General features: G+C 32.6%; 2 protein-coding genes across 6 annotated transcripts in view; one reads left to right on the plus strand and one right to left on the minus strand.

The window, feature by feature from the left end:
- LOC118188518 (uncharacterized) overlaps positions 1 to 20,090 on the minus strand; it is a 162,030-nt gene that overhangs the window by 69,356 nt on the left and 72,584 nt on the right. The window lies entirely within an intron of this gene.
- LOC118188521 (uncharacterized) overlaps positions 1 to 20,090 on the plus strand; it is a 378,328-nt gene that overhangs the window by 9,829 nt on the left and 348,409 nt on the right. For 3 of the 4 annotated variants that reach the window (XM_035358959.2, XM_085815623.1, XM_035358960.2), the window contains exons 2-3: positions 8,806 to 8,904; positions 14,060 to 14,206. In XM_035358959.2, coding sequence (XP_035214850.1) covers positions 8,806 to 8,904; positions 14,060 to 14,206 — 246 coding nt within the window. The remainder of the gene's footprint in view (positions 1 to 8,805; positions 8,905 to 14,059; positions 14,207 to 20,090) is intronic. The other variant, XM_035358961.2, reaches the window with a different exon arrangement.

A 20,090-nucleotide genomic window follows, 5' to 3' on the forward strand; every position in this document is an offset into this window, starting at 1 on the left:
TTATATAATTTTAGCTCAATGTGGCGTTAGCCCAAATGTTCTCAAAACTACGTGTCTGTAAATAATAATAATAAATAAAATAAAATAAAATAAACCTGTTTGGCGTAATATAAAACCTGAAAAAATTTCAGACTTTTTGTTTTGTTTATTTATTTATTTATTTATTAAAAATAAAAATGTTCTTGCAGACAAAACATTTTTTTAAACTAAATTTTAAATTCTATTCACTACCAAATATTTATCAAAACATATACAAACAGTTATGATAATGATGCAAAATAAAAATTTCCAATTTTTATTTATTTTCTGTCTGAAATCCAACGGTTGGTATCTGCAAGAAGTTCCTCTTCGCTAAGCTTTGTAATTCAAACGTATTGACCGCTAAATATAAAATTTTCAATTTGAAATTTATTTCAAATAATTCTAATATGTTGAATTAGTCACTAAATAACTTATTTTTTAACTTAACTGAAAGTAAACAAACCACTTGGTAAAATCTTTTTCAAGTGGGACAAAATCCGAGAATTAAATAATGACTACATATTATCTTTCTTATTAAACTTTTCTTCGACGCATAGAGAAAAAATACATATATTGCACATAAACTTTATTTCTGACTATAGCTCTTAGCTATAACAACTCATAGGTTTTCGATTTTGATGAAGTTTAGTCACTCTTGGTTAGTTTATTTAATTAAGAAAAGACACTCAAGGCTATCTGCCTAAAGAAAGGGTTGCCTTCGTGGGAGACTTTCTAAGGGAAACTGGCTCGTATACACGTTACATACGAAGAAAACCACGAAAATGTACATGAAGCCAGCCGTTCGCCGGAACCTGAGTCCCGTACCGAACTAGCAATGTCTGGACTACCGAAACGAACTACCAAGACCGCTCGGTCTCTGATGAGCTCATGGTAGTCTTGCTGAAAAATTGCTGAAACCATCTTTTTCACGAATAATAGCTAATGGGTCAGTCTGGATCTTCTTTCACAGATTAATTTCCAACTGGGAGAAAAAACTGTTCACATGTAGTAAATGTGGTTTCAATCAAAGCGATTATTTTTATTGAAAAAATCCGAGGATATTTATCTTTTTATAAGCGTGAAAAAAGGTTAGTCAAATCTTTGAATAAGATTTGCATTACAGTGTAAATTAATTAGCTCCATTTGTAGATTTCTGGGGCATTTTTCCCGTTCGGTTTTAGTGGTAATGTAAATAAAGTAAAATTGGATTAAAAATCATCAAAACCTTAAACTTTTCTTCAAATGCGTGATATAATAATTAATATCATAATAATGCCAACTAAGGAGAAATATATTCGTGGACTGCGTAAAATTGCTTTGGATGCCACATGCGCCCCGCCAGTTTTAAACTATTGTATTAGATGACTAATCTTTTCTTCTAAGTAATTCATCAGAAGATAAAAGAAGAATGATAGTGGAAAAGTACATCAATTCTACCAATAGTAAAGAATTATTGCATTCTTCCATGCAGTAAAACATTTTTACAGCCTTAGTATCGGAGATCAACACATTCGGCTAGAACTGGAAACCCATGGTTCGAATTCCAGGGAGAACACAAATGATTTTTCATGTTTCCTATATCAGAAATTTAATAATCTCTACAATAGAACCAAACAAAACAAAAGATGGTGGTGGCTAATTGGTCATTATCTGATTTGATCGACAAGATATTATGCCTTTCCCTAGGCGCCCTTTAAGTGGAGAAAAATGTAAGGAATTTACGCAATCCTCCATGAAGTATCCTTCGTGTTATAAGTGCTTTAATTAGGCCAGCTAACTGTCAAATGGATGGCCCACGGTATGGATCCAGGCGAGAGCACAGTAGATTTACTACATATCCCGCACAAAAAATATTTAATTGCGTCTACATATTATACAGTTATATAACTTTTATTTGAATTAACACAATCTACAAACAAGAGCATATTTAACATTAAAAGTATTTCGGCACGAATTTTAAAGTTAACACGAACGATTAAGATTCGTTGTAATTAATTTCAGAGTTATATAACTGATACTGCACACATTTCAGTTTAACACGTAAAAGCAATATGAATTAGTAATAAACCTGATTTCAATAAGTTTTTTTTATTATTATTATTTAGGAATTTTTAAAGATGAAACTTCCCTAAAATGTAATCTGATATTTTTCAAATTTCCTCAAATTATTCTTAAAGCATAAGTCATTTCATCGGATTAAAAAGTTAATAATTATAATAACAATAAAGCAAAAAGATGACAAGTGTATTCTGCCAATATTGTTTACCCCAGAGCTTGAGTGAACTAACATTATTATTGCTATTGAATTAAATTGAATTAAAAACGTGTATATGCTGGCAAATTACACCTGCAGCACACATTTTTGCAGTGAGCTATTATACGTAAATTAAAAAATAATCGCATGATTCTTCCCCCTCAGTACAACTCCGATCTCGTTATAAGTAACCTGCACTGCAAACTAAAGAATAATAATACATTTTAAAATGAAAACCAAATTAATTTTCTTTGGATAAAATTAAGTTGTTTAATTATGATAAAACGCACCTCAATTTTAGCTTCTTTGTATTAGTTTTAAATTATATGTATAATTTTACAAATGACGTACGGAACCCTCGCAAAATGGAAAACGAGTTATTTTAATACATTCTTTCAAATAACGGCGATATCTAAATAGCAAGAAAATTGTTATGACTGACTGGATAAATTCTACGGCGTACTTCAAAAGACGGTGTCAGTTTTAACCGTATGCCTTTTCAAAGCTTTGTTGCCATGGCGATTGCCGCAGTGAATGCATACATGGTATGACGTAAATGTCTGGATAAAGCAAGATTTTATACAAAGTAAAAAGGTTAAGTTAATTTCCCATTAAAGTCTCTAAATGTTTCTTATCTGAAAGACGATAATTTTTGTCTTACAAATGTCTAAAACTATTTTAAGAATAAATTCATAGCCTTTGATTTTATTCGTTCATAATTTTCTCTCATTGCCACATGTGACATATTAACGAGTTTCAATTCAGATAAAGTTTTGTAATTAATGTTCTCGCTTTAATACTTTTGAAAATCTATTTAGTACTTTTAAAATATTTTAATCTCAGTTGATATAAATTATAACAATATAATTAGTCACAGTAATCTAGGAGTTTTATGAGATTTTCCTTATTTATTAAAGAAATAAAAAAACAAATTAGATAAATAAAAACGAAAAATTCAGTTTGATGCTCCAGATTCCAGTAAGAAGGGTAACATAAAGTAGTATGTCTGTAGTGTATAAAATATGTATGTTCATCTAAAAACTGTGTATAATTTTTAAATGGCAAGAAATATGTATTAACACTTTCATACCACAAAACATTTTATGAAAAATAAAATCTGGTTTTCTTATAACAAGAAATATTGAGTCCTTCATATATATGATGCGTAAATTAAATGAAGAATATAAAGATATCGAATAGAAAACAAATAGAGCTTTGCTAAAATACAAACCAGTAAAACGTTATACAGATCTTTCTTTTTTTTATACATATATATGTAATTTTATAATTTTATACATATATATATATATATATATATAATTTTATATAATAATATTGTATAATAATATATTATATAATAATTTTATACATATTTATAATTTTATTATTAATATAATATATAAAAAATATGAAGAAAGGCTGCGAAATCACAGATGAAATTCATAAACTTTTTACAAGTTTTTATTTTGCCTGCTTGTATCAAATATTGACCTATTTTTACCCAGCCATTTTTTTTTAAATCATACACTTGGCAATGATAATACAATATTCGTATCTTTTTCAATATAGAGCAACACACACAGAGCAGTTTTCTCTAGAATGATATATGCCCCAACTTGACAATTAGAGATAAAAAACAAGCATCATCATAAGCTCATTTCAATTGCGGTAAAATTTTCTAAACATAAAAAATACTCCTCTTAGATTAGTCAGTTAATAAAAAAAATAAATAGATTGAGAGTAAATTTTTTTAATGGTGACACTTACTTTAGTAAACAAAAACACTTTGATAGGTGGTAAAAACAACATATTTAAATTAACGGTCGCCACTAGCCAATATTGGCGTGTATATGCGGATACATTATTCTGTAGAAACTTATTTGAAGCGTATTTTCTTGTAATATATAGGATTTCTCAATATTTCTCTGCAATTATTTTCCAAATTTGAAACAGACATTTTATTTAAAGTGATTTTTATGCAATTTCCTCACGTATTCTTGCTTAAAATAATTAAACTAATCATTGAAGAATTTTGAGTTTTTAACACGTGGAAGCAGAGTGGAAAATAATTTTCCTAATGAAATTTATTTCGAACATCTAACATATTTACCGATTTTGTATGACTTTCTAAAATGCATAATTTTTCTGCGTCCATTATACATTAAATATATTTAAATTCGTACGTCTGAAAATGTTTCGCTTATAATACATTAAAATTTTCATCGATTTTAAGACTGACTCTTCGTTTTCTTTTAAAAGAACAAAAAAATTAATGATTAATTGATTATAAAAAAATATTTAATCCAGCGATTTCCTACAAGTTTTTCCATGTATCGCATTACGATTTTCAGAGTGGTAACTTTTGGTTCCTTCAGTGATCTCGTAACATCTGGAAACAAAAACATTTAAAGCAAAATGATGTTACTTCGTTGTTATACTGATGAGAAAGAATAATTATTCTATGCGCAAGAGCAATGATTTCTTAATTATTTTCCCCACCTATGCACTAAAATGTACAAAATAAAATATATATTAAAGAAACTTCTTAATACACCCTTTCAGTAATGTGCATTAAAAATTAAAATATAATATTTCAGTTATCATAATATTTTTGTTCATACGTGACTAAAAACAAGTGCTCTTTAAAGAATCGAAGTGGAAAATTAAAAGAAATTCAAAGAAAGGAAAATATAATAACATAGGGCATGACCTGCATAAGAATAACTGCATTCAAATAATATAAATTTATATTTAAAAATTTTAATTATAATTCCGTCATTATTAGAATATCCAAGAATTTATTTTCAGTTATATACACTGACCAACATCGAAAATGCAACAGCATGAACGATGGGGTAGAATGTGATGTCAATTGATACACAGACAGGGCATGCATTTGTAAATAAGTAAAGTGATTTATAGAAAGATAAATTTATACTGTGATGAAATATACAAGGAATCAGTAAGAGGTACGACCACCTATCGCGGCTGATGCAATTTGTGTCAATTCAAGCTACGAGGTACAAGTTAAATTAGTGTGCGGATAGTTTCCTGATTAAATGGAAGCCCATATGCTCTGAACCCTCCTCCAATGTTCGTCCTCCGATAACGGCTGGGACAGAGCAGACAAACGACGACCAATCATGTCCTAGATATGCTCGTTCGGCGAAAGATCATGGGGATGTTTCAGGCCAGGGAAGCAATGGAACATGCTGCAAGGTTTATCTTCTAATGAATGCCGTGTACCGTGTCACGCTGTCCTGCTGGAAAATACCATATTGCAGCCGCTGAATGTAAGGCAGCACAACCGGCTGCAGCACGTCATCTTATATCGTCGTGCCATCAATGTGCCTCTGATGCGTAACAGGGGCGACCTGCTATCATGCTTGATGGCACTCCAAACTATTTTGCCACGATAAGAGGTGTGGCGTTCAGCAATAGTAGCCGGATCGGCTCTTCTCAACGCCTCCGGGATCTTAATCGGTGACTGTCATCAGACAAATAAAACAGAGACACACCGCTGAATACTACATTGTGGCATTCAGATATCCAAGTCGTTATTTGATGACACCATTGGCAGTCTTTCGCGTCGATGGTAGTCTTCGCAAAGGGCAGCTTGTGTGAAAGTCCTTTTAGTTAAACATCGGGAAACTATTCTCTTAGGTACTGGAGCGTTCGAAGTCCTGTCCATAATAGTCGACTGTGAGCCCGCCACCGCTTCTCTTCATATGCGTCAATCTGTGCATTCTATAGTGCGTATAGATGGACCTGGCCTTTCGTGACTATTTGTATTTTCTTCATCGATCCATCTAGAAGAAATTCTATGCACAGTGGATATATCTAAGAGAAGTTCAGCAGCAACATGACGGTAAGACCAACCAGCCGTACGTAAGCCTACAGTTTGTCCCATTGTTAAATCGTTCGTTAACCGGAACTGTTTACGGTGTTGCCGTTGATGCATCTTCTGGAAGGTTTAAATTCTGGTCACCCTAAGTATCAGAGAGTAGCGACTGTTGGTTCGTCCAGAGATCGGAAATCGTCACTTGTAGCAAAAGTCTATGGCTTCTGCAGTCTTTATTCTCGTACATCTCGTATCTCCTAAGGCATTCAAAGTACTGAAAGCGTGAAAACATGGCGTGCACGTTAACTGAGGAAGCAAAAAATATGATCGCGCTAACACAAACATTCAAACTGAACATTTGGAAGAGATAAATACTGAAAGAAGATGCTTGAGAGAGTGATCAGAACTTAAAAATTTTAAAGAAACATTCACTTCAATTTCATGGCGATAATGAATGTTTCGGAGTATTTGAATAATGTAATGGAGAACTACAAGAAAGCATTGGAGTTTCTAACTGAATCTGATAAACTTTTAGCACTTAATAAACAAAAATATGACTCAGAATGAGAAATATATTATTATATTTCTCATTATTTACCATTTGCAGTACGCGATGAAATTATTAAAATTATTAGTGGAAAAAAGTTTGGAAGGGTCTAGGTTTTAATATCACACCAGAGGGTTTGTTACGTTTCTTATATTCTCGTGGTTCTACGTCGGTCATGCCGGTCATACTAAATAGATGCAATAAGAGCAGTCCGATGCGGACATAGCAAAATGCGAACTGCTTTGCTTTAATACTCTCAAGATGAAAATCCTTCAAGCAATACCGAGAAAAAATAAGGGAACCGGCGTTTGTTCTAATCACTTATTTGGGATCAAATACTGATAAGGTAATCCTACAAAGGCCTATCAATAATTTGATGACCTGCATAAGTTTGCTACAAAGTTTTTTGCAACAGATATATTATTTAATTGGCAAGTACAATCACTGTGAAAATGAGGCATTAGCAATAAACATCAAATTTGAAGCTAACCCAAAAGAAAAAAAAATGGAAAAGATTTTTTTAAAAGAAAAATCAAATAGTTGGTGATATCAGTTTAGTTGGTCGAGCAAATTTTAAAATAAATACGTTCTATGTTAGAGACAGAATTGGTAGCGAAATGTATAGAAATATCAAGAAATTAATAAATGATTTTAAGTATTTTTACAGAAATTAGATTTAAAGATTGAATATTTTCAAAGGGAAAAAATGGTTATCTTCATCTACATTGAAGTATGATGATGAAGATAACCATTAGACGATGAGCTTGTAAAATCTTGCATTCTTAGGAAGCTAACAATATGGACTTTAAAAAGACTCTAGAAGAATTATCTTCTAGTCTTGTGATACAAAACAAAGGTCAGAGGAAGATTTTATAAGACCTTTTATTTGAACACAAAAAGTAACAAGGACTCAACTTGGGTTTCCACAAGCCAACACTTCTGGCTTAACTTAAATACGTAATGTTGAACTAAAATCAAATTTAACAGATTAGCCTAACGGCTCACAGGATAAAGTAACGTGCAGGAAAGGCTCTCGTTTGTAGAAAAACAGGCGAGACAAGCCTAATGGCTAGAAGCACTCAAAGCCATGCAATCAAATCGCTAATAAGTCACGGTACAAAGTGGCCTCAAGTAGGCAAAACATGCTCTAAAAATAACTTGCTTAACCTTCGCTTAAATAACACTTCTTTCTCTGTCAATCTGAATCGACTTTGTTATTTCATTTACATTCTGACATGAAAAGCATGGGTGAACAGACAGTGACAGAAAAGTGAATTAACTTAAAATCAACTATTATAGTTAAAAAAAATTGATAAATCCTCACAAGCTACACCATTTATTTTAATAGCGAGAAGATAAATTTCGCGAATAGAGAAATGTACCGGTTTGAAAAAAAAATAAATAAAAAATTACATCTTCTTTTCTTAATACCTAAAATTGTTATGTCTGTAAGTAATGTAACAGTTAAAGATTGTTCTTTGTTATAATACAAGTTAAAAATTATTAATTCATTAGTATATGAGATTTTATCATTGCTTACTAAATGAAAAAGTGCTCTCGAATGGTTAGATAGCGAAGATACTATTAAAAAATTTCTGATATGAAAATTCGAAAGCTAAAAATTAAAAATTTTAAAGGCTGATTGACAACTATAAATATAGATATTACTCGTTTATACCATAATCTCTTTTATTATACGATTATTATTGCTTAAATATTATTAATAAAATTAATTAAAAACTTTAAGTGACATAATATAAAATTGGATCAGAAACAACTTCATGACGTCTAAAGAAATTATTTTATTAATTGCACTTAAAGATAATTTATGATTAGTGGAAACATCTGAAGCAAACTTTTCCAATTACTATAAACTGTAAAAGGCCAAATGTATAAAGCTATCGCTAACTAGAAATTTCTTCTGGGTTATATTTCTAGCAAAATATGTCGCTTATAGTTTTCGATGCTCGTTCCATATCAGTAACATGAATTTGTGGCTTTAGGAGGTTGTCCTGGAAGGCAAACTGCCAACTGCAACAAATTACTGCTTGCGACTTTATTGCTCTTTATTAGTGACATACAGCTTTATTATGTGAGATAAACTGTCTAATATATGTACGAAAATTTCATTTTTTTTTTCAGAACACTTAAAGATGTTCCAAGAGAAGTGAGGCTCTCTTTGGAAATCTTAGACAATATTTTGGATGAATTTGATCAAGAAAACGATGTATCTACGGCAAAGTATGTAATATAATTCACTATTTTATTTTTCAACGGGAAAGCGTTTCAGGTGTTGATAACAACAACATACCAGAATTATAAATTTGTCAAATATACAAAAAATCTTTAGAACATTATAAACGAAAATTCTTCCTTAAAATAATTTAAATATGAATTGTATATCAAAAATAGAGCAAAACGTAACCCTATTTTTAAGTTATTTAAATAAAGGATGTTGAAACATATTGCAAGAAATTACTGAATCCATGAACTTGACAAATAGATATGTTTAAATAAACTTTTACGCAGCACTTTCATTTTCTATCATTTTTACTATTGATTTATCTTTAAACCAGACGTCGATACGAAAGCTTATAATGAAAGACAAGACCACTGCAAACATGCTTTTTTATCAGTTCTAATCTGCTCAAAGCAGTACAAATCGATAACATAACGTCAATAAATTCATAAGGAAATATCAAGAGAATATTATTAATACAAAAACATTTAATATGCTTTTAATATCGATGTCTTTCAAGCCATACTTTATTCGCTTTATTATGCCGATATCTGAAATAGTGGGTAGGTACTATAATAAAAATAACACCGTGATTCCTTTTTATAATGAAAGGGAGATGGAGTTAAAATCAAACCATGCTGAATGTAATGGATCTCCGAAAGAAGAAGGGGGAAGTCGAGTGTTTAATTAACAGAACAAATTTTGCGCATAGGTATCCACTAGTGAACACTAAAAATCAAATAATAAATTTGCATCGAAATAATTAAGACACGTCATCAGAAATTCCTTAAGCAATGCTGTAATGTAATAAAGGTTTATAAAAATTATCATTTGGACATGCAATAAATTGCAGATATATCAATTTTATGTAAGTAAATTAGATACATTAGTAAAAGTAAAACAAAGACATATGATATTGGGAAACATTTATCACCTTTTAAATCTCTCAGTTATTTACGTAACCAGCTATTTGCATTGCGTCGTGGAATACAATGATCAAATTTCACTGTCTATGAGATAACGGTTCTTTACTATAGTTTAGAAAAAAATTATATTATATCACTTAAAGTTGTTTCTAAACGGTGGAAGATATATAATCAAGAAAGCATTTAGATTATCTGGACTAAAAGAAATTCGTAAAATTCGAACTCGAATTTAGAAGACTAGAAAAGCTTGGAACAAGTATAACCGACAGCAACAGGGAAATTGGAAAGTAAGGGCAAGGCGAACTGGATGAATTTTTCGGAAAACTTGTGCCCATTCTCTGGTAACAATTCCAGGAAATTAAAACAACAAGCATCAAGTGAGGACAAGATATTCACCAAGCCAGAAACATCTTAAATAGAAACAGCGGAGAGTCGATAGCAAACAATTCTCTATGAAGATCTCTATTGTCCTTGGAATCCAAGTACAGAAACAAATGTATAATTCAGTGACAGATGTCTTCTTTATGCGAGAGTGTCAAAATTACATGTCTCATGTACAACTACTCAAAAAGATTTCTTTCTGAAATGGTGCAGATATCAGGCTTAGCCTTAAATTGAATCCATTTGTATGATTTTCAATAACGAGTTGAGAACAAACTTGAATTATGATTTTCATGTAGTCACATCGGCAGAAAACCAGTTATTCGAAATATTAGAGAACTTAACTTCAGTGGGTACTGGTTTCATGGAAGCAGGTGGCATTATGATGTACATCAGCATCATGATTATAAAACTTTTAAGTTTTTTGTTTCCTTATTTCTTCAATACTTTCTAAACAATTTGAGGGATCTTAAAAATTTTCATAGCAATTATAGTGGCTGTAAGTACTGCTTCTTCTTGAGCTACTTTTGAATTGCCATATCTTTATGAGCACAATACATGATTATAAGTAAATACTGATTATTACTTTGCATTCATTAGATTTAAAATATGTTTTTATAAGAAAAATATTTTAAGCATTTGGAATCTCCAACAGTGGATTATAGTGTATCCTTTGAATTACTGAGTAGTGCATGCTTTGAAATATTATAGATATAGATTCTTCCAGAACTTGTACAGATATTACATTGTCACTGAAGACCATGTCTTTCGAACAGCCTCAGAATTAAAATTCACACATTCAGACGTGGGGACGTGGATTCAGGTAATGCCAAACATTAGAGAAATGGCGATTAATTTCTCTTTCATTTTCAAAATGGTTTTTGAGCATCCGTGTAACGCTGTTGCACCATTCTGCACAAAGACTGTTGTTGCAAGACGTTGATGTGCCTCAACGCAGAAACCCAAGATGGACTTTGTGGAAGCAAGCTGATATGATAAAAATAATCCGAGAATGAATGATGCAGAATGCTCGAATCATACTCTTACTTCAGAAGAATATGTAGAGTATTTTATATTAATTAATCTATCAATTCTATTTTTATTAGCTCTCACGAAAATGTAAATGAGATACATATATGTAAGAACAGATTTCTTAAAATCTAGACAGAGAGGTTTGGCAGCGACACCAACATTAGTATTATTCCCTCTTCCATCTCTGCGAATTATAAATGAAGTGACGCTTGTTATGTTTTTGCAGTTTTTAATTTTCAGCATAAAATTATCAAATTACTTTGAGTTTCTGTAATCCTGCAAATACCGAAGATTAAATTATTAGCATAAGGCATGTGTCTCTTAAGTTTGAAATGAAAAACGATTGTTTAAACCTTCTTCTGACACAGTTGTTATTTCCATAGATGGGATGATAACTCACCGATAAACAAATAAGGTTCCAGCTCAGTCCTTAATGTCAAATGAAAATTTTCATCAGTAATTTGTGGTCGATATTATTTTTCCTATACTTCATTAACGAAAACATTCTTTCGCTGAAATATGTGGATCCAAATAAAGTTAAATACTTGTGACATAATCCAGAAAATGTTTCAATTTATGTGCATTCAGGGAACCACAAAAAAACCGTTCAGTTTCTTCAATGAAAATTTTTCTTTAACAAATGACCCAACTGCAAATCAATCAGTTCTAACTGAATCTTAACTGGAGCAGCTTTTGCTATTTTTCCATACTTTAAAAAAATCCACATTTCTCAAGTTTTCTCGACGGGCTTCCAATGTTAAAAAGTGTTTTAACTGTTTCTCCATTGAAGTTTCAGCTAATAAATTAAATTTTGTCATAAATTCTTTGATTTTTTATCGCTTATCAAAAGCGAATTACTTTTGTTTTCCTGGAATGTAATATTTAGTTTGCTCAAATAAGTTAGTATGTCAACAGAAAAGGAGAAATCATTTATCATTCCACATTTTGAGGTTTAAGAAAGTTGTTATTTTTTTTTTCTTTAATAGGCAAGAAAATTACGATTTCATCAAACAAACTGCTAAATCTCTTCAAAACCTTGTCCATGCTAAGCGATCGCATACTGTATACTATGGTAATTCGTAAAACTCAGTTTCAATATCTCTTAAGAAATCTCTAAACTACCGATGATTCAGGGCTCGTCCGCAGATTAAACTCCCTAATTTTGTTATAACATTAACAATATGACAGAGTTTTAAAACTGTTTCACAAAGCGCTTCTTGATGAATGCAGAAAAATTGTTTCGTGCTATGACTGCTTCGCTTTTATTTCATCACGTATTCTTTTTAATAAGCTAATATTTTTTTTTTCTGTCAAGCTAGGAAAGTCTTCCATGACAATGATGACGACTTTGCCGCAACTTGGAAATACTCTTCATTAGCCATTGGGCACTCTTCAACTCTTATTAGACACTCCTCAACAGCCATAAAAAAGTCTTCTCGGGTAGTCGTATCTTTCATCGAATATATGCTAACCAGTTATTTGCTATTTCGAATTTCTTATATATGCCATGAATAAATGTTAATAATTGTATTAGTTATATCGCAGGATTCGTCTAAAGCAAGATAACAATAATTAAAATCTGCACTTTTTTTTTACTTAACTAATCAAATAAATTCTGTGAAATATTTTCAGTCCTCCGTACTACTGTTCTTTTAAACAGGCTTCCATTTTCAAACATTCGTTTCTTTTCAGGACAACGTATTTCCGATAGTTTTCCATCGACAAAATCTGCTTCAGTAAACGGCTTACACAACTTACTAACATTATGTGCAACAATATAAGTAGCTTTCGTGGCTGCTTAGACGATGAAATATTTCGAAGTATGAAACTTACTCATATTTCCAATGCTTTGTTGAATAATGCTTCTTATCTACTGTGTTCAAAGAAACATAGTCTTTTGGCAAGTTAAATAGATTTCTTTATTATTTACATTTACAAATAAATACTCTGTTGTCCATCCTGGCTCATTTCAACGTCTCTAATGAAATTCTTAAAATTTCCCCGTGAAAAATATTTAGTATTCTCAGAATGGTTACTGTCAACTTGTAGTTTCTCCAAACAAGAACGCGATCTGTTCCTATTGGTCATCAGATGATCGACGTGTAAGCTGTTTCATTTTCAAATAAACATTTAGGAGTGGAAATGCTCTTTCCCTTTTCCTGATCAATATTTTTATTTCATCGTTCAGTTTCTAAATTAAAGCTGCTAGAAATGACAGGACTACATTCTTCGGCGGATGCGGATGCTTTGCAGCATATCCAGTGTTCTCAGCTTAACATGACCGATAATATGAACATCCGTAGATATACGCATATCCATGGTAACAACAAATGCGCACTCGTGCTTTAATGTCGGTAGTTTGCTTACGGAATCGGGTAGGAAAGAGTGAAAATGACGTTGGAAAGGATTTTATAAAGGTTGGGAAGTAATTAAAAGGGTCAAACTCGGCCCGCTGGCCGGCTTTTGCCCACTCCTGTGTTAAATGGTTACGGAACCTAGTATGCGGTCTACATTTCGCGCAAAGAAGCGCCCTTTAGAGGACTAATTGTGGGAAACTGGAACTAATTCTTTCGTGGCTTTAATTTCTCCGTTAAAGCGCTTCTTAAATTTCATAACTTTCTAGTGATTACTTATAGCTATTGAGAGTTCGGAGTATGTGAAATTTAATTACAGGTACTTTGCATAGCGCTGAAAGGCTTCTTGAACATTATGTATTCTAAATAAATAAAAAGATTCGTTAAAAGCAAATTATCAGTGTTATTTGCAATGCAAAATTCTGAAATCCATTTAAATAAAAAGTATACTTTAATGAATGTAGGTATTTATTTTACTGCAGGAATATGGCAGATGTTCCTCGTGATGTCAGGCATTCTTTGGAAATACTGGATAATATTCTCGATGAGTACGATATACAGGATAATGAAGCTGCAAGTCGAAAATACACTCCCAGTGAAACTGATCTGAGGCAAGTATAAGCTCAAATGCAATTTCAGTCCATTTATACAACTAATACAGATACATAAATTATCAGACTTACACCTTAGTAATAAAAATAATGAACAGTCTTATTTTAAACGGAATGTCTTTATTATTATGAAATAAATTTAAAAAAAAACTTTTAAAAAAATCTAAAAGGTTTCAGACTTTAACAATCACCCAAAAGGCGTTTGTTAAGATCTTTTTTCCCTCTGGCTGAGCTCTGTAGTATACGTAGCGTATTCGGAAACTAAGTACCGTTTCATTCTAGCGCCGTCGCAGCGCTATGGTAGGCGTCCCGCGCATAGTCTTTCTTGTTCACTGACTTTCAATTGTCGCCATTTTGGTTGCTCTGTGTTGTGTTTTCAGCTTGCTGTGCACATTCAAAATGTTTAAGACAATTAGTTCTCCCGCTGACTGTGAGATTCGTGCCGTGATTAAATTTTTGAACGCGAGGAATGTTAAACCGGCCGAAATTTATCGTCAAGTGACAGAAGTTTACGGTGAATACGCGATAAGTGATGGAATGGTGAGAAAGTGGGTAAGAATGTTTAATGCAGGTCGAACAAATGTCCACGCCGAGGCTCGGAGGGGTCGGCCTTCTGTTGTCACCGATGATTTGGTAAGGAAAGTTGATGAAGCAATTAATGAGAACAGACGCTTCACAATGACAACTCTTTCAGAGGCATTTCCACAAATTTCACGTACTGTTTTGTTCGAAATTGTGTCTGACCACTTGAATTATCGCAAACTGTGTTCCCGATGGGTTTCAAAAATGCTCACTGATGTTCACAAAACAAAGCGACTTTGTAGTGCACTGACATTTCTCAGGCGTACAGTGATGAGGGAGAAAACTTTCTAAACCAAATTGTGACAGGTGATGAAACTTGGGTGCGTCATTTCACACCAGAATCGAAACAACAATCGATGGAGTGGAGACACACTCATTCTCCGAAAAAACAAAAGTTCAAAGTGATAATGTCATCACAAAAAATCCTGTGCATTGTCTTCTGGGATAGGAAAGGCGTTTTGCTTACTGAATTTCTTCCCAGAGGTGAAACCATTAATGAGGCACGATATTGTGAGACTTTAACAAAACTAAGGCGTGCCATTCAAAACAAACGAAGAGGAATGCTCAGTAAAGGAATTGTGTTGCTCCATGACAATGCTCGGCCCCATACTGCTGGTGTCACTCAATCGTTAATTCGACAGTTACATTGGGAGCAGCTCGATCACCCGCCGTACCGGACTTGGCGCCGTCCTATATCACTTGTTCTTGCACATGCAGCGCAAGCTTGGTGGCAAGCGCTTTGGATCTGACGATGACACGAAAAATGCTGTGGAGTCGTGGTTATCGAAACTGGCGGGAAATTTCTTTGACGATGGTATACAAAAACTGGTCACCCGCTATGACAAGTGTTTGATCTTTGGCGGAAACTATGTTGAAAAATAGTTTAAGACATGTATTTTCATGTAAAAATAAAATTGGATTCGAAAAAATTGTTTTACTATTTTTTTTTTTTTTCTTTTCAAAACGGTATTTAGTTTCCGAATACACCTCGTACTTACAATAGTTTGCTCTTGTTAACCCATTTTTAGCCCAAAAGGGGCTATTAGTCTCGAAATGGGATTTTACGTCAAATCAATATAAATGCTTCTTTTCATTTTTCATTCGAGCCATTCTGTAAAATGTAAAATTATTATCTTTCAAACTGATTCTCTCTGTTGTGGATTAACAAACTAAGCTTTTTCAAAGCAATAGATGCAGTTCTTAAGAATATTCGTTTTATACTTTTGAATCGGATTCATTTAAATTATAAAAATGCATTTAATTCATGATTTATTTAATAACATATACTCAGTATTTTCACAGAATGACGTTATATATATTTTATTATTTATTTCCTATTTTGAAAAATTTTAATGAATTTTTGATTAACAAACTCAACGATTTGAAAGCGAGTAGTGGCAACACTGTACGGAATAAAATATTTTTATCTCCAGAACGCGAAATTGTCTATCGAAAATTTCAAGCACATGCTGTTTTCTGGTTTTAAATATTTTTTGATTTTGTTGTTGAATTTTATGTGGCGTAAGTGAGAAGAACGTGATGTTTAATACATAAAGTTAAGAAAACGTTAATTTAAAAAAATCTGTAAGGAATTTTAACGATCGTCCAAAAAAGGGTTCGCTAAGATTTTTTACGTTCTCGCTGAGCTCGCAGTCTACCAGTCTGCTGTTGCATTCATGAGAATAATTCCTACCTTATTTCCTACCTCCATAGTTCCACCACTCACTCCTGCTAATTGCACATCCCTTTTTTTTCTTTTTAGCTTTATCATTAAACATCGTTTTCTTCGCACTTATACAAGTAGCATAGCAGTATATGTTTAGAATTCCCGATGCAATGTCAAGTGTTGGCATAATATGTTTCCTTTATTTATTTATTTATTTATTTTTTTCAGTCTTTTCTCAATTTATAACATCAGTCTTCAGCTTTCTTACTAAGACGGTTTACAAAACATGTTTTTTTTTTTTGTCCTTTCATTATTAAAATTTTGTGTGTTAACTTTATTTATCAAATATCCTGCTTTTGGTGCTTATGCTACATAAAATTCAACTCAACAGCAAAATCCCAAACTATTTTGAAAACAGCATATATTTAGAATTTCCGACAGACAGACTCGTGCGCTGGAGGAAAAAATGTTTTGCTTCGTACAGTTTTGCCGCTGCTCGCTTTGAAATTGCTGAGTTTGTTAATAAAAATTTCATTAACATTTTAAAACGTAGAAAATAAAACAAATAAAATAAATTCGAAATTCAAAATTTGGGGCTTTGGGTGTCCACGTTAGGGTGGAGGACTACATTACTAAAAAATTGATGGCTTTAGGTACCGTCTTTTTCTCCCAATGAGAGAAACACACATTCATGATTATTCTTCATTATTTAATTTCTTTGTAATATAGGGTGACAATATTTGGTGGCAACTATTTGCAAAGTGATTCCGACTTTATAGTGATGAAGTGTAAAATCTTGTGTAGATTAATAGCCCATTTGGGCTAACACCCTCTTTTAGACTAATAAAAAAAAAAAAAAAAAAAAGACAAAGGTCTTGCAAGGCCTGTTACTAAGAAAAACTGAACATTGATATAAAGAAATGAGAGAAGACTGAAAAAAAATATAAATTTGTGCCAACACTTAACGCTGAATACAGCCCCCACCGGCGTCCGAGCGGTAAAACATTGGTAGTTTTTTTCTCCTGACGAACAGCTAGCTGCATGGGCGTTTTCGTGATCTTCCCAATGTATAACGTGAATACGAGCCAGATTCCCTCAGAAAGTCCTCCATGAAGGCTTCCCTTCCCTTAGGCAAATAGTCCTCAAGTGTTTTGCCATAAAAAATAAACCAAACTAACACTGTATTAGTAATTCTAAGTATATGATGCTTTCATAACCTTGCTGTTGAATTATATATACGAAGAAAACCATGCTTAATAATAAAGCAAAAAAAGATTAGGTTAGAAGCAGTGAGTGCAACAACAGACTGGCAGACTGCGAGCTCAGCGAGAGTGTAAATAAACCCTTATGGGGGACCGTTAAAATCTGAAACCTTTGAAAATTTTTAGCCGAAAGGAGCGTTATCTCCAGATGGGCTATTAGGCTTGGAACGAGATTTTCCGTTGGATCACTGAAAAAGGCTGAATAATTTTCAAATTGTTGCCACCAAATATTATCTCCCCGTATTATTTCGAAAGAAATTAAATAAAGGATTATGTGCATGAATGTTGGTATTTTTCTCGCATTGTGAATAAACAACGGTACCTATAGAGCCATCAGATTTTTGAATAACGTAATCCCCTTACCGAACATGGAAACCTGGAAGCCCGAATTTGTAATTTCGAATTTGTTTTATTATCTATTTCACATTTTGTAAAACTTAGAAGAATTTTTTATTAACAAACTCCGCGATTTCAAAGCAAGCAATGGCAACACTGTACAGAAAAAAAAAAAAAAAAAAAAAATCTTCAGGGTGCGAGACTGTCTATCGGAAATTTTAAATATATGCTGTTTTAAAATATTTTGTGATATTGTTGTTGAATTGAATTTTATGTGGTTTAAGTGCGAAGAAATAAGAAATATAAATAAAGGTAACACACAAAACGTTAAAAAAAGTCACTTTGGGCGTAAGTATTTTATTTCCGATCGCTATTACACATTGCTTTCATAGAGCAAAGTTTGTTAATTAAAACTGAAAGATTTTACATTTTTACGAATGGCAACAATCTCGCGCGCTGCAGTTAAAAATGTTTTCTTTCTAAGAGCGTTGCCACTGCTCGCTTTCGAATCGTAGAATTTGTAAGTTATAAATTTATTAAAGTTTTAAAAATACGAAATAAATAAAATAAAAGAAATTCTAAATTCTAAATTCAGACTTCTAGGTGCACTTAAAATCTGACGGCTCTAACTACCGCCATTTTTTCACAATGCGAGGAACATACATATATGCATGCAGATTTTCCATTATTTAATTTCGTTAAAAAATAATACAGGGAGGATAATTTTTATGGCTAGCCCCTTTTGGACTAATAATGTATTATAATGTGCTCTGTAAATTTTCTAGTTGAAAATAATTTAACACTCACACACATGCCCCTGTATATCAAACAATATTTCTCTATTTCAGACGAATGCGGCATAATATATATGTCAATACTTACAGCAAAGGCGCTTATACAATTACAAGAAAATAGCAAAATACCGTAAAGTATATATTTCCTCCTTTCAGAGAATAAAATAGAATTTATTTGCATTGCTCATTCACTTCATCTACATGCTGTCCCTTGCAAAAGTCCTCATTTTTGCTTTCGCAACTTATCCCTATTGAACCCTCTGCCAAGAAAATAATAACGCTTCTGCCATGTGTTTTTTTTAACAACCTTCTTGTGTTCCAATAACGATTGAGTGGATAAAGCCAATAAAAGTTTCCAAATGCTAAATGTCACTTGAGTAATTGGACTCGGTTCGAAGCCTGACTATGTAACTAGATATGGATTTTTAGGATTATGTTACGCCTTTCCAGAATGGGCACTTTAAATCAATCAATCCAATAGACTTCAAACCTAACTATTGATAAGATAAGCAGGTAAATGTCTCTTGGATTGTATCCTCCGAGTACTCGCATCAAAACTGGAATGATGTTCAGCAGGATGGTTCTCATATGCTCTGCCATAATCAAATCTGACATAGTAAACTAATTAAATCTGACATAGCGGCAGAAGGGCGGGCTAAAGAGAGTTTATCGCATGCCTAATGTGAAAGTGAGCCTGCCTCCCATAGACATTCCTATATCAAGCTTTCTTACATGACGTAGATTGCCATGAAACTGCATCCTCACCTAACTCTCCTCATAATAGCATAGCAACAGAAAGAAAATACAAATGAGTAAAAATGAAACTTCATTAAATGTAGAGATCCGTGTGAATTTTATTTTGAGAGGGGAACATATGCTATATACTGTTTCGTAGCAATTTGTAGACGTATAGGGTTAGCAAAATAATTTCATGTTTTTTAGTGTGAAACAAAACTTAGTTTTGTTCTATGCAAAACATGAACTCTAATCAGTCAAATTGTTCCATTCTGTTCGGTGACCTTTAGCCATTTTTCTGGTAACTTCAGGGTTCCGCGCTCATCGAATTTCTGGTGTGTATCAGCAAGAAACTCAACCAAATGCGATTTGAGGTCATCGGTAATATTGATATTTTTACCATTTAAGCTGTTTAATAAACTTCTAAATAAATGATAATTCGATGGAACAAGATCGAGGCTATTTGCGGGATGGGACATCACTTCCCAATCCAGTTCCAATAATTTCTA

The sequence above is a fragment of the Stegodyphus dumicola genome, chromosome 4, assembly GCF_044657685.1.
Source record: "Stegodyphus dumicola isolate Sdum_Otavi_A_Nest chromosome 4, ASM4465768v1".
In the NCBI taxonomy this organism is placed as follows: Eukaryota; Metazoa; Arthropoda; class Arachnida; order Araneae; family Eresidae; genus Stegodyphus; species Stegodyphus dumicola.